The 11,248-nt window shown below is 39.6% G+C and overlaps 1 protein-coding gene across 1 annotated transcript; it reads right to left on the bottom strand.

The window, feature by feature from the left end:
• Positions 1–3,661: 3,661 nt before the first annotated feature.
• LOC306972017 (monocarboxylate transporter 2) lies at positions 3,662–10,253 on the bottom strand. Its single transcript, XM_079568460.1, has 5 exons — positions 10,048–10,253; positions 8,345–8,488; positions 7,428–7,981; positions 5,802–6,042; positions 3,662–3,878 (listed from the first exon to the last, which is right to left on the bottom strand). Exons 1-5 carry the CDS (start codon positions 10,244–10,246, stop codon positions 3,685–3,687), a joined length of 1,332 nt encoding a protein of 443 aa, XP_079424586.1. The 5' UTR covers positions 10,247–10,253; the 3' UTR covers positions 3,662–3,684.
• Between the last annotated feature and the right edge of the window lie 995 nt (positions 10,254–11,248).

Consider the following 11,248-nt stretch of genomic DNA (forward strand, 5'->3'; position numbering starts at 1 on the left):
ATCGTGTCAAAATTGTTTTGGGGGAAAAAAGGGGCAAAAATAGGGAATCAATTTGGGAAAATTAGTAAGAAGGAAAAAACAATTGCGAAAACGGGTAAAAAAAAAAAGGGAAAAATAAGAAAGGATAAAAAATTGGGTGAAATGGGGCAAACATTGGGCAAGAAATTGAAAAAATGGGAAAGACAAATAATTTGATATGAGCTGAAACAACAAAGTCACTTCCTTGTAATATTTGGGCTAAAATTGGCAGGTCCGGCCCTTGGTCTTTTTACAATGAAGAAAATCGGCCCCATCTGCCAAGCAAATACCCCCTGTATCTACATTTGAAAGATAGATACAGAATTGATCTAAATTGATCTTTTTTCTCACGTTGTTGACGTCACTTTTTTAAAAACTTTTTTTTAAAAACATTTTTGGCACATTTTTGATGCTCTTTTATTGTGTTTTGTCACTTTTTATTGGTCTTTTTTTTTTTTGCTTTTCTTTTTTTTTTTTTTTTTCTGTTTTATAATCTGTTTTACTTTTTTGTTGCTCTTTTGTGGCTCTTTTGTCATGTTTTTGTCACTGTTTTGTTGCGTTTTCACCATCATTTTATCTCGTTTTCATTGCTGTTTTGTCACTTTTTCTTTTCAAGAAGCTTTTGGATTTGGGGAAAGCCAAATTGGGCATAATGTGCTCGGGTAAGGCGGGGGTTAAGGGGTTAAAGAGAGCGGGGCCAAGTCTGCGCCACAGAAACATGATCAAAACACTAGCATGTTGCCCCCCATACACAAATTAGTGGAAAAATATTCCAGTCTAGGAAGTAAAGTAACATTGTTAATAGATAATAGATAAAATACTGTCTAAAAATATGCTCCAATAAATAGTTAAGCTACAAACATGATGAACCCCAGAGTGATGTTCATCTGCTAGCACTTTCTTATTCGTGATAAACCTTTCTCTTGGTTTTACGACTCTGACCTGTTGCCATCTGTGTCGGTGTAAGCTGTGGCTCTGGTCTGGTCTCCTCGTTAGCTCACCGGGCCAAAGAAACCCTGCAGCACTCTCAAGCATTCCCAATACCCCCTGTGCCTTCCCCGCTCCTCTGATGTGAGGATTTGAACCGGGCCTAAACCACAACTGTTTCTCCTTCACCACAGCCGTCATTATCCTCCCATTGCTAACAATCCTGAACAGCACAAAGACCGCCTCTGGATTTGCCTACGTCTTAAGTGGGTCTAACCACCACTCTGCACTTTTTACACGCCATAGTATTTCACTCCACTTTTCCTCTCTTTTTGACTGCAAACTGTAATTTGGGATTCCACCTTCGCCACTGTGGAGTATCTTGTTGCAAGACTTTGACTTTCTTTTGGCAAGAGAATCTTCAGGTACTTTAACTTGAGCATAATTTTGTTTCACTTTAGTAGTTAGTGCACTCGCCTTGGAAGAAAATATAATAGAAGGACCGATGTTATGTTTTACTCAAGCCTTTAAAACTACTTCTGGCCAGGAGTGCAGAAAACAAACTTTAAAACCGGCAAAGCACAGAAGAACCCTAACTGAGATTTAGAGTCTGTTTTTCATGGCAGTCCTGATCCCAGAAGGGAGATCATTGTACATGTTTTTTGCAGACATAAACGTAACCATTAACAACATGAATCACCTGTCCTGGGACTCAACCCACAACCTTGTTGCTGTGAGGCAAAAGCCATAACCACTGTGCCACCGTTCCACCCTATAATACACAATAGAAATTGATTGTAGTGGTTCAAATGTGGTAGTTGTCAGTATTGCGATACGTTAGTAGAATCTGAATTGGTTTTATTGCCATGGTTTTGAACAGGTTCACAACTAGGATTTTTTTTATTTTTTTTGTCGATTGAGCAACAGGAAACAATAAACATATAACTTAATAAACTATAAGACTATAAGACTATTAGGGCATGTGCAAGAAGATTAAATTCAAACTGTGATAAAGACAACAACGATTTGACATAGAACCACAGTGTGAGTGTATTTACAGGTACATTGAGTGTCAGCAGCAAATATGAGTGCGGACAAACCACATAGTGCAATAGAGCAGATTACATTCACGAGTCTGTAACTGAGTTATTGGGTCTTGCTTTTGTCCATGAGTCTGATGTAATAGCACTTATTGGTTGTAGGATAATTGGTGGCATGATGCCCTTAGATGTGTAGATATAGGCATCTGTGGCTGTCGCAGTGGTGCTAGCAGCAGAGTAGCTATAGCAGTCAGAGTAACAGTACTACTTTTACTATGTACTACCTCATCTCTGTTTTTCTACAGCTTCCCTTCACTCAGTGCTCAGTCGCGCTGCATTCCACAACATGACCCCTTCAAGTGCAGGGTCAGCTCAGAAGAAAGACAAAAAGATTTAAATGCTATTTCAGCTGTTTCCATGGTGACCCTGACCCATCCCTTTCCAGTATGGGATCAGTGATGCCTGGAGGTGTAGCTGCAGTGATGGCTGTGGACTTCAAAGCTCATACAGGAGCACTTATGCGAGATCCGAGATGATGGGTTTGCAAAAGAAGAGTTATCTCTCTGCTGCGCACTCCCACACACAAAGGGCACACAGAGGGCAAAGGTCCGTATGGCATGTAGCTGCTGAAGTAAAAGTACGTGAGATATGCTCGGGGGGGAAAGGCCTGAGAAGGAAGTGGTTATTATTAGTAAATGGTGTAGCAATTCTGAACTGTGGAGATTCACTGTCCCCAAGATCTTTGAAGAACAAAGACTACTACGACTACTGTTGTTGTTGTATGTTGCTCATATGCCTGATCATGTAGGGCAGCGTTCATGTGGGTGTGTGGACTGTGCTGATTGTCTGTAATACAAGGTGACTGGACTATATGTTTTGCTTTATGAATACTCTTTGGAGCATTAGTTGTGTTAGAGTGAAAGTATGCTCTCTGATTTGATACTCTGTTTTACCGGGCAGCAGGCCTCATATCCCACATGATATATACAGCCGCTACTCTTTTTCTTGGCTGTGGGTTTAGGCCGGACTTTTCATGGATTTGGTCTTTGGCTTTGTCAGCCAGATCAAAGCTCAGTGGGATCATGGGGCCTTTTTCCCCCCTTTTTTTGTAATATTTTCCCCCATTTTCCCCATTGTGTTGTTATACTACGAAACTGTGTGTGACTTTGTATATTTAAGAACACATTCAACCTAGGAACAGTCACTGACCTTGCTACATATAAAACAGTTTCCTTATCAAAGCTCAGTGGGATCATGGGGCCTTTTTCCCCCTGTTTTTTGTAATATTTTTCCCCATTTTCCCCATTGTGTTGTTATACTACGAAACTGTGTGTGACTTTGTATATTTAAGAACACATTCAACCTAGGAACAGTCACTGACCTTACTACATATAAAACAGTTTCCTTATCTCTTTTCTTTAAACTAATTATGTGTGTATATGTGGCTATTATCTAGGATGTAATGATTTAGTTTAACCACTGGAGGGAGCTAAAGTCATAGGATTCTGATATTGTAATCTTACACAGATCATTCACACTGGTTTCTTTTTCAATAGTTATCATTTCTTTTCATTTCCAGACTTCCAAACATAAACAAAATGTTGTATGTAAAACTATTTTCACATTTGTGTCATAGGGATTTCCATGAGCATACTCTTTAATATTCTTTTGTTCAACATAGTCCACATGTATTCAATAATTATCTTTCCACCTCTGCTTCTTCCTCAGCTTTGTGACCTGATGCTGTCTTGGTTTTAGGTTCCCCCCGTTTGTTAGAGCTTGATCTTTGACTTTTGACCTCCAAGAGAATCAAAAAGAAGACAGAGATGATGAGAGCCGCTCCGGCCATGAAGAACCCTGCTCCGTAGTCACCCATCTGGTCTATAAAGGACCCTAAAGAGAAACAGGGTAAGTGTCTAGACTGCATACATGCACTAATCAGCGAGATCAAATGTTTTTCATTCTGGAAGTAAAGGCTGCGGAAGTGAAGATTGTACAAAGATTCATTTTACCCAAAGGGTTTACTGCTGATGCTGAAGCCTGCCTCCCTGCAAGGAAACATAATTAGCACACTTTGATGCATCCTCTACATCAGTCAGGCCTGTGGTCTTCAAAGTGTGGACAGGCTCAAAGCAGTGAGGAGGACCAGTAAATAAGTTTGCACATCGGAGCGGCCGTGTTATAAATAGTGCAAAGATAAATGTGTCTCAAGATAATTGCATTGGGCCTCTTTGGGGTCAGTCTGAGACTGAAGATTTTTAATATATCTATAGCTAATAAATCTAAATTTAGAGAGTTTAAAGAAAGCATGGGGGACCTTGACTATAACTTTTTGTCACTGAATACACATTAATCTACACAACTTTATCATCAAGATAAGATTTAAAAAAAAAATTAAAAAAATTAAATAGTAAATAGTGGTATCTTAGATACAATGACTACCAAGGACTTTGTTTGGACAAAAAGTATAAACAGTAAATAATAACAGATTGTTATATTGTTATAGTCATTAGCAGTGCAGGTTACAGTCATAGTGCAAGTGGTTGATAAAGTGACGCAGATAAGTGATGTAAATACAGGGATTATTGCATGTATATATCTGCATACATGTTACTTTAGTGTCTTGTTGTACAGTCTAACAGCAGTGGGGATGAACGCCGTGCCGTAGCGCTCCTTCTTGCACTGAGGCTGCCTCAGTCTGCCACTGAAAGAGCTGCTCAGCTCCTCTACAGTCCAGTGCAGTGGGTGGGAGGTGTTGTCCATATAGCCTGTTGTTTAATGTTTCCTTCAAGACATTATAATTATTACCTAAATACTAACTCCAATCATTTAATATGCGATTTTGTAAATTATAAATTATTCTACTGCCCTAATATCCAGTGAACACAAAAAGGACAGTACAACAGAAACTGTGTGATGAGTTTTGTGGAGGTTTCCCTGCCCAGCTGATATACAGGTGGCTGTGCTCAGAGCCAGCAGACCTTTTGGCAGAGGTGCAATGCCTGGCTGCCAAAGTCACGCTGCTGATCGCACTGAGCTGTGTGTGAAAATGGGTCATAACCTCAATAATGGAATAGTCCTCCAGTTTCAAATACTCTGACCTGGTGTCGCCTCACACAGGAAAGAAGAAAAGAAAAATGACTGAGATTTGTAAGCTTCAGTCAAACTTCACACATGATAAACTGCTGCTTTGGGCAGTGAGAGCAATTTTACATGATTTGGTCAGACCCTTGGTTTTAGAAGGATTCTAATCAAACATAAAAGTCAGTGTAAAAAATATGAACAAAAAAAAATCAATGTGGCCATCTCTGTTTGGTTTGAGATAGAAGAGAAAGACAGGTAGCCTAGTTTCCAATTACTATTTCTTCCTCTCCTATAATTTGATCTGTCATTTTGAGTTCTGCATCATTCATTGTGCATTCACCAACACATGGATATTTTTGCTGGGAAAAAGGTACAAAATAACTCATCATTCACACGCAACAGCCCATGAAATGAATACAGTCCTAGCATCACTATATAAATTGCTTTCTGAATATATTAACCTCAGTGTAATAGATTGACAAAATCCAGGATTAATACAACTGGATGTCAAGGCGCTATAAAGGTGCATTGTGGAGTAAAAAGGCTCAGTCGGCTGTGGTGATCATGCAGAAAGCCTAATCCCATCAGAGAACTAGATTACACCACATTTGACACTGCAACCTTGACAAAATCGTATTGCCCCGGTGTAACGCTTGAAAGGATCACAGGGATTTTTACAGCATAGTCTATTATACATATGGCTGACTTTAAATCAAAGCGTGTTTCTCTCACCAGCTATGGGCGGACCCAGCAGGCCTCCGAAGCTACGAATTAGCATGAAGAACCCGAGTGCGCTGCCCAGCCTGCGTGCCCCCACCACTTCAGCGAGCACGGTGATGTGGATGGCCACGGTGCCACCAAACGCCAGACCGAAGGCAGCACTGCAGGCGGCTAGTTCGACGTAGGACGAGGCCAGTGGGAACAGGAGGAGGACTACACCAAGGAGAATGACTGTTACTACCAAAAGGTGTACCTGTATGAAGAACAGACTAAAGTTACCACTACATGTCGTTTTGTTAGAAAAAACAACCTAATGGCATATTATTGATTTCACAGGTGAAGAGAGTTGAGTTATTGTGATCCTAGATTAGGTTTGGGCAAATACAATATCATGTGAGAAGCATTTGCCAAAAGTAAATTTGCAGTTTATTTAATAAGACAGTTTTGTCAACTTGTTTGTGTGTTAAATTTTGGTGCCATCTGGTGGTTTGGGAGCAGATTTGTTTTTTCCTGGTTTCACCCTCCTTTTTGGAGATCATGAATCACATTTCTTAAAAATCAACATAAATCGATATTGCAGGATTTTTGACATAGGGCCTAATTTCCTAGTTATCCAGAGTGTTGTTGATTTCTGGAGATATATATATTTTTTAATTCATGCAGTCCTTATATTTGAAGAGTCCCGTGGTGCTAGGCTAGTGCACGTCTATAGTAACTTGTAGCCTGCATTAAAAACAGTCTGACCCAAGCACAGTGCACCTGAGGCAAATCACTTATAACACCAGACTACCAATATAAATGTCTGTGTCGATAGAATCATTTTTGAAATGTTACTGACCTAGCATGAAAATGAATTATCGCATTTTGAGGGACTATTTTCTAGCAGATCACTCTTCCGCTGCCTAGCTGAACCACGACGCTGATGCTGCTCAAATATAAGTATAAGTATAATAAGAATAATTTCAATGCATAATGGTTATAATTATTCTATCGACACCAAAATTTATATCGGTGGTCTGGCGTTAAAAGTGATTTGCCTCAAGTGCACTGTGGAGACTGTTTTTAATGCAGGCTACTTGTTACCACAGACATGCGCTAGCCTAGCACTAGCCTAGCGCCACTAAACTCTTCAAATAAAGGACTGCATGAATTAAAAACAAAATATCTCCAGAAATCAACAACACTCTGGATAACTAGGAAATGAGGCACTATGTCAATAATCCTGAAATATATTTAAGAGTTATACAGAGGCCTATTGGCTATGACAGTGATCACCAATCGGAAGCCCAGGAGCCAAATCATTTGATAGCGCCATCTAGCACTTGCTCAGACTATCCCATATGCAGATCTTTGGTCCCATTTGCAGTTTGGTTACAATTCTTAAAATGAAGCTTCAGTGTAAACCAAATATTTATCTAATGTATGTATTAAGTTTCCTATAGAGTCTAATTTTGCAAGAGCTGCTGGCCTTTAAAGTGTCAAGGGCAAAATCGAATGGTGACCACTGATCTCTGAACTAACTCCTGATTATGAAACATATGTCATGAAGTCGATGGAAAACAAACTACAAGATTCAAGCTCCATGCATAGCTTCACTCATGGTTGATTGAACTGAGCTTCAACAAAAGGCTTTCATACTGTTTTTATGATTCTCATGTTTGCCACCCATCCGAAGGACAGTCGTCCAATGAGATCCAGAACGGAGTTTATGGACATGAGTGCTGCTGCCTGGTACTCCTCTATACCTCTGCTGCGGGCGAATGGCACTAGAAACAAGGCTGGGGCAAAGAAACCCAGCGCAGCGAACAACCCGAACATCGAGTACATCATGAAATCTGCATTAGCAATCAAGGTAAAGTCGACATACGGGAGGATTTTTGATTTAAAGAACCCTTGGTCCTCTTGGTGCCCTTCCTCAGCCTCGACTTCTTTTGCATGCTTCAAGTCTTTGCCAGTTTTCAAAGGTCGCAAGAGTGCCCCGCACACACACAGGTTAAGCTCCAGCCCGCCCAGGATTAGCATAGCGCCTCTCCAAGAGTAAATGTCAATCAGCCACTGGGACAAGGGCGTTAAGACTAACGTGAGCACACATTCTCCTGCACTGGACAGAGCATTGGCCAGGGGAAGCCTTCGGTCAAAGTACACGCCCACCATGGTCATTGTGGGTATCCAAGTTAAAGCATTCCCTAAACCTGCAGAGAAGCAAATGATGAGAAAACGTATGAAAATGTAAATATTGTGGAACTCTACATACATACATTTCGCTACTTTTATTTTTTAGATACTAGTAGTACCTAAACCTTTTTGTTCGATACCAGACTGGTATTGTTAAACGGTAGTGCTGTAAGTGAATTCAAAAAAGTTTATGGCCTGTGATAAGATCCATTCATTACCGATGACACAGAAAGACTGAGTCACCACATAAGCCAGAGCTAACCCTTTAAGTATCATACAACATAATAACACAACACATGAATTGGATAATACAGCGCTGTTTGTTTTCTTATATTAAAGGCGCCTTCATTAGCATGGGGCACCGTAACTAATCGACTTACCATTGACAAAGCCCATTGTCAAGCAGAGTTCCAAAATGTTTCTGGCAAATGACCCAGTTGTCACTCCCACACTGCAGAGGAGTCCACCAATCATGACAACCGAGCGAGGGCTGAAGCGGGCGCTGATCGCGGAGGCTAATGGAGCTGTAACACAGATGCATAACAAATAATGTACTGTAGTTTACTGCTCCGACTGTAAAGGCAAGGAAACTATCGAACATATAAGTGACTGAGGAATTATTCATGGCGTTTTTAATGATGGCAACAGAGTGAAAGCATTTCCTGTATACAGTATATCACAGTCGAGCAAAAGGTTTGCAATACAATTTCATACTGGATCTAGCTTGTTTTGTTTTTGTTTATGAGTAGGTTTTAAAAGCGGGGGCATGCAGCGTTGAAGTAGTGTTGACACGGTTTGCAAGTAAAGCTGATGGAAAAAAGGGTTTGATAAATGTTAAAAGACACTGACATGTATAGAAAAGTTGGAGAGGTTCGCTCGTGCTCCACAGTGGTATCTGTGTTAAAGTTTATTTGTGGGAAATTTTATCTATGCAATTTTATCTATGACCTTTGCTTTATTTCCCTCGGTGTATCATTGTCTCACACCATAGTCTTACTGGCGCCAGTTTTCAGTTTGATGCTAACTCAGGACACTCTTGGTATGGTGGGTAGAGGAGCCACACATATGGAGCGCTTAAAGGAACAAGCCACCGTTTTTCCATACTGAGATATGTTCTTAACTGAGCTTAGACAAGTTTATACGTACCTGTCTGGTCTTTGTAAAGGAATACATTAGGAGAGGCTAAATGCTAACAACATCTTTGGTCGTTTTGCACAACTGAGCGGAGCGCATGCACAAAGACCAGACAAGTACGTGTCAACTCGTCTAAGCTCAGGTAAGAACATAATCTCAGTATGGAAAAAACGGTGGCCTGTTCCTTTAAAGCAATGTAATGTAAGGCACATTTCAACACAACAATACAGACGGCATCTCTGGAATCACCCATATATGGTCATGTTTGAAAACAGTTAAGGGGAAAACAATTTGGAGAAAAATCTAAACTTTCTCTAATTATTCAAAAAACACTTTAACAAACGCTGAATTATGAATATAGTTTTCTACTAAATAAAGATACAAAGACATGGAGAGGACAGCCCATAGATACATAAATAACAGAGAATGCTAACATGGTGCTTCATGTTCGTCGTGCTAATGCTAACGGCTAGCTAGCGCTGGCTACGACTGCCGCTTTTTCACTTCTACTGAACAATCTGCTGTGAGAAAATATCCATATGGGCCCCATTTACACTTGACTTTATTTATTTGTGATAAATAAGTTAAAAAAAAAGAGGCTAAAAGAGTGGAAAATTGTGTTTCCCAAAAGATTAGTGGTGTCTGTATCTATGACGTAAGAGCTTTGAAACAAAATGTCCTTTTGAAAACAGAATTACATGTCCAATCTAATCATAATTCATCTAGCAGAAAACAAACGTAAGAAATGCAACACAAAAAAGGCCTGTTATCTAGTCTCTATAGCACCACAGTATCATGGTGGAGATGAGCACTGAATTGAGTGAACAGATCTAATAAACCAGGGGATAATTTTCCTATTAATTTGGAAAAAATGTTTTATAATGGGTGATTATACAGAATAACAAGTACTTCGATCACTCTGCTTTAAAGCTCACTCGCGTTGTCTCACATGCAACATGAACTGTCGCCACAATGATGGATGTGACCAAGGACGCTGCTGTGGCTGATGAGTTGAAGTGTTGCTGAACTTCAATGTACAAGACCCCGAAAGACTTGATGACCCCTAATGTGAGGCCAAACACTGTGAAGCAGGAAAGCACGATGAACCAGCCGTAGCCTCCATCAGGAACATCAGCCGGAGGGCCCATAGCGCCCCTCGTCCCCGGCTTCTTCAAGTCCATGTCCAAAGGTCGCTATTCCAGCAACATTTTACATTTCTACAAGAGATACACAAAAGTTTAGGTCTGCAGGGGGAAAAGAGCAGCCTAAATATTTACTCTTTAGTAATTATTTTAGATTTGACTCAAAAGAAGTAGTAAGTCATCAATAATAACTCAAGTATCAACGTATTTGGTGAAAAGACGAAAAGTAGTGAGTAACTGATTTATGATTTATGTGTTGACTTAACCTGACAGACAAAACTTATATTTCTGAAACGTATAGAAAATGATATTACTAAACTTCAAGTGAAAAGTACTGTGGAATAAAACTACTCATGAATGTAAAATGCTTTCACAGTGTTAGTCAAGTACATGCACCTGTGTAAATGAATGTGACCTCCTCAGAATTAAAGTATAGAGAAGGTATTTATTTTAAGAAATCTAATCTTTAATAATTTTAATAACTACAACACTTAAAAGTATAAAAGTGAAATCTGCTGTATAGTCCATGGGCAATAATGGAGACCTGGAGCCGAGACAGAAATACCGTGAAAAGCGAATCCACCGTGATAGTGCGCCCTCTGCTGGTAACGACGGATATACGACGGCAATTAGCTCATGTTTTACAGTTGTATTGTTGGGATTATTTTGTGTAATTTAGTGTTGACATGTAACTTAGTTTACATGTACTATTATTTGGGTTATTTTATTAAATTAAAACTGTATGTTTTACTCCAATATTTCATTGTATTTTGTAGGACAGTGCCTTCATTTGTTCAATAAGGGACAGACAATATTTTGGAACAAAATAAAATGTTTATTGTGGTAACAGGCCATTGCTGTAATCAGTAAAGAAAGGAGAGAAATCATTGGGTTAATAATGTTAGCTTGCAGATGCAATAACAAAGTAAAAAATACAATTTGTGACTGATGTCATTAATGTGTAAAAATCAAATGTTGTAATTCTGGGCTAATAATGATAATGATTAT

The sequence above is a fragment of the Gobius niger genome, assembly GCF_951799975.1.
Source record: "Gobius niger genome assembly, chromosome: 12".
Lineage (NCBI taxonomy): Eukaryota > Metazoa > Chordata > Actinopteri > Gobiiformes > Gobiidae > Gobius > Gobius niger.

What these genes read in the sequence shown, in the direction of transcription:
- LOC306972017 (XM_079568460.1), bottom strand. Translation starts at nt 10,246, where the DNA reads ATGGGCCCTCCGGCTGATGTTCCTGATGGAGGCTACGGCTGGTTCATC. An exon ending in ACATGAGAATCATAAAAACA is followed by an intron (nt 6,043 to 7,427) that starts GTATGAAAGCCT and finishes TTCTTCATACAG; the next exon opens with GTACACCTTTTGGTAGTAAC. An exon ending in GCTGGGTCCGCCCATAGCTG is followed by an intron (nt 3,879 to 5,801) that starts GTGAGAGAAACA and finishes GTTTCTCTTTAG; the next exon opens with GGTCCTTTATAGACCAGATG.